Source organism: Chaetura pelagica, unplaced genomic scaffold (assembly GCF_000747805.2).
Source record: "Chaetura pelagica isolate M959 unplaced genomic scaffold, ChaPel_1.0 scaffold1347, whole genome shotgun sequence".
In the NCBI taxonomy this organism is placed as follows: Eukaryota; Metazoa; Chordata; class Aves; order Apodiformes; family Apodidae; genus Chaetura; species Chaetura pelagica.
This window is the reverse complement of record NW_009953949.1, coordinates 27,686-27,992: the sequence shown is the minus strand read 5'-3', so window position 1 is coordinate 27,992 and position 307 is coordinate 27,686. Positions and strand designations below refer to the sequence as shown.

The window sequence follows — 307 nt, the reverse complement described above, 5'->3', positions numbered from 1 at the left end:
GCACCCGAACACCTGGGTCCCCCTGGCAGGGGGGGTCTCCCGGATGCCTGGGTTCCCCAGGGAGTTTTCCTGGATGCCTGAGTCCCCCAAGGTAGCAAGGGGGGCACCTAGGACCCCTGGGGTGGGGGAGGAAACAACATCCGAACACCTGGGGTCTCCTGGATGCCTGTGCCCCCCGGGGGGGTCTCACCTCTCTCCTCACGGGCTGGGGTCCCCTCAGATTCAGGGGGGTCCCGGGCACCGGGTCCCTCCTCATCCTCCCCCTTGCAGGGCCCTTCGGCCTCGCTGCCCTCACCTGGGGACGGGG

The 307-nt window shown here is 69.7% G+C and overlaps 1 protein-coding gene across 1 annotated transcript in view; it reads right to left on the bottom strand.

The window, feature by feature from the left end:
- LOC104392413 (chromodomain-helicase-DNA-binding protein 3-like) overlaps window positions 1-307 on the bottom strand; it is a gene marked incomplete at both ends in the record, with an annotated part of 29,937 nt that overhangs the window by 2,230 nt on the left and 27,400 nt on the right. Inside the window, 1 exon segment of the mRNA XM_010001808.1 lies at window positions 191-295. Within this exon segment, the coding sequence (XP_010000110.1) occupies window positions 191-295 (105 nt within the window).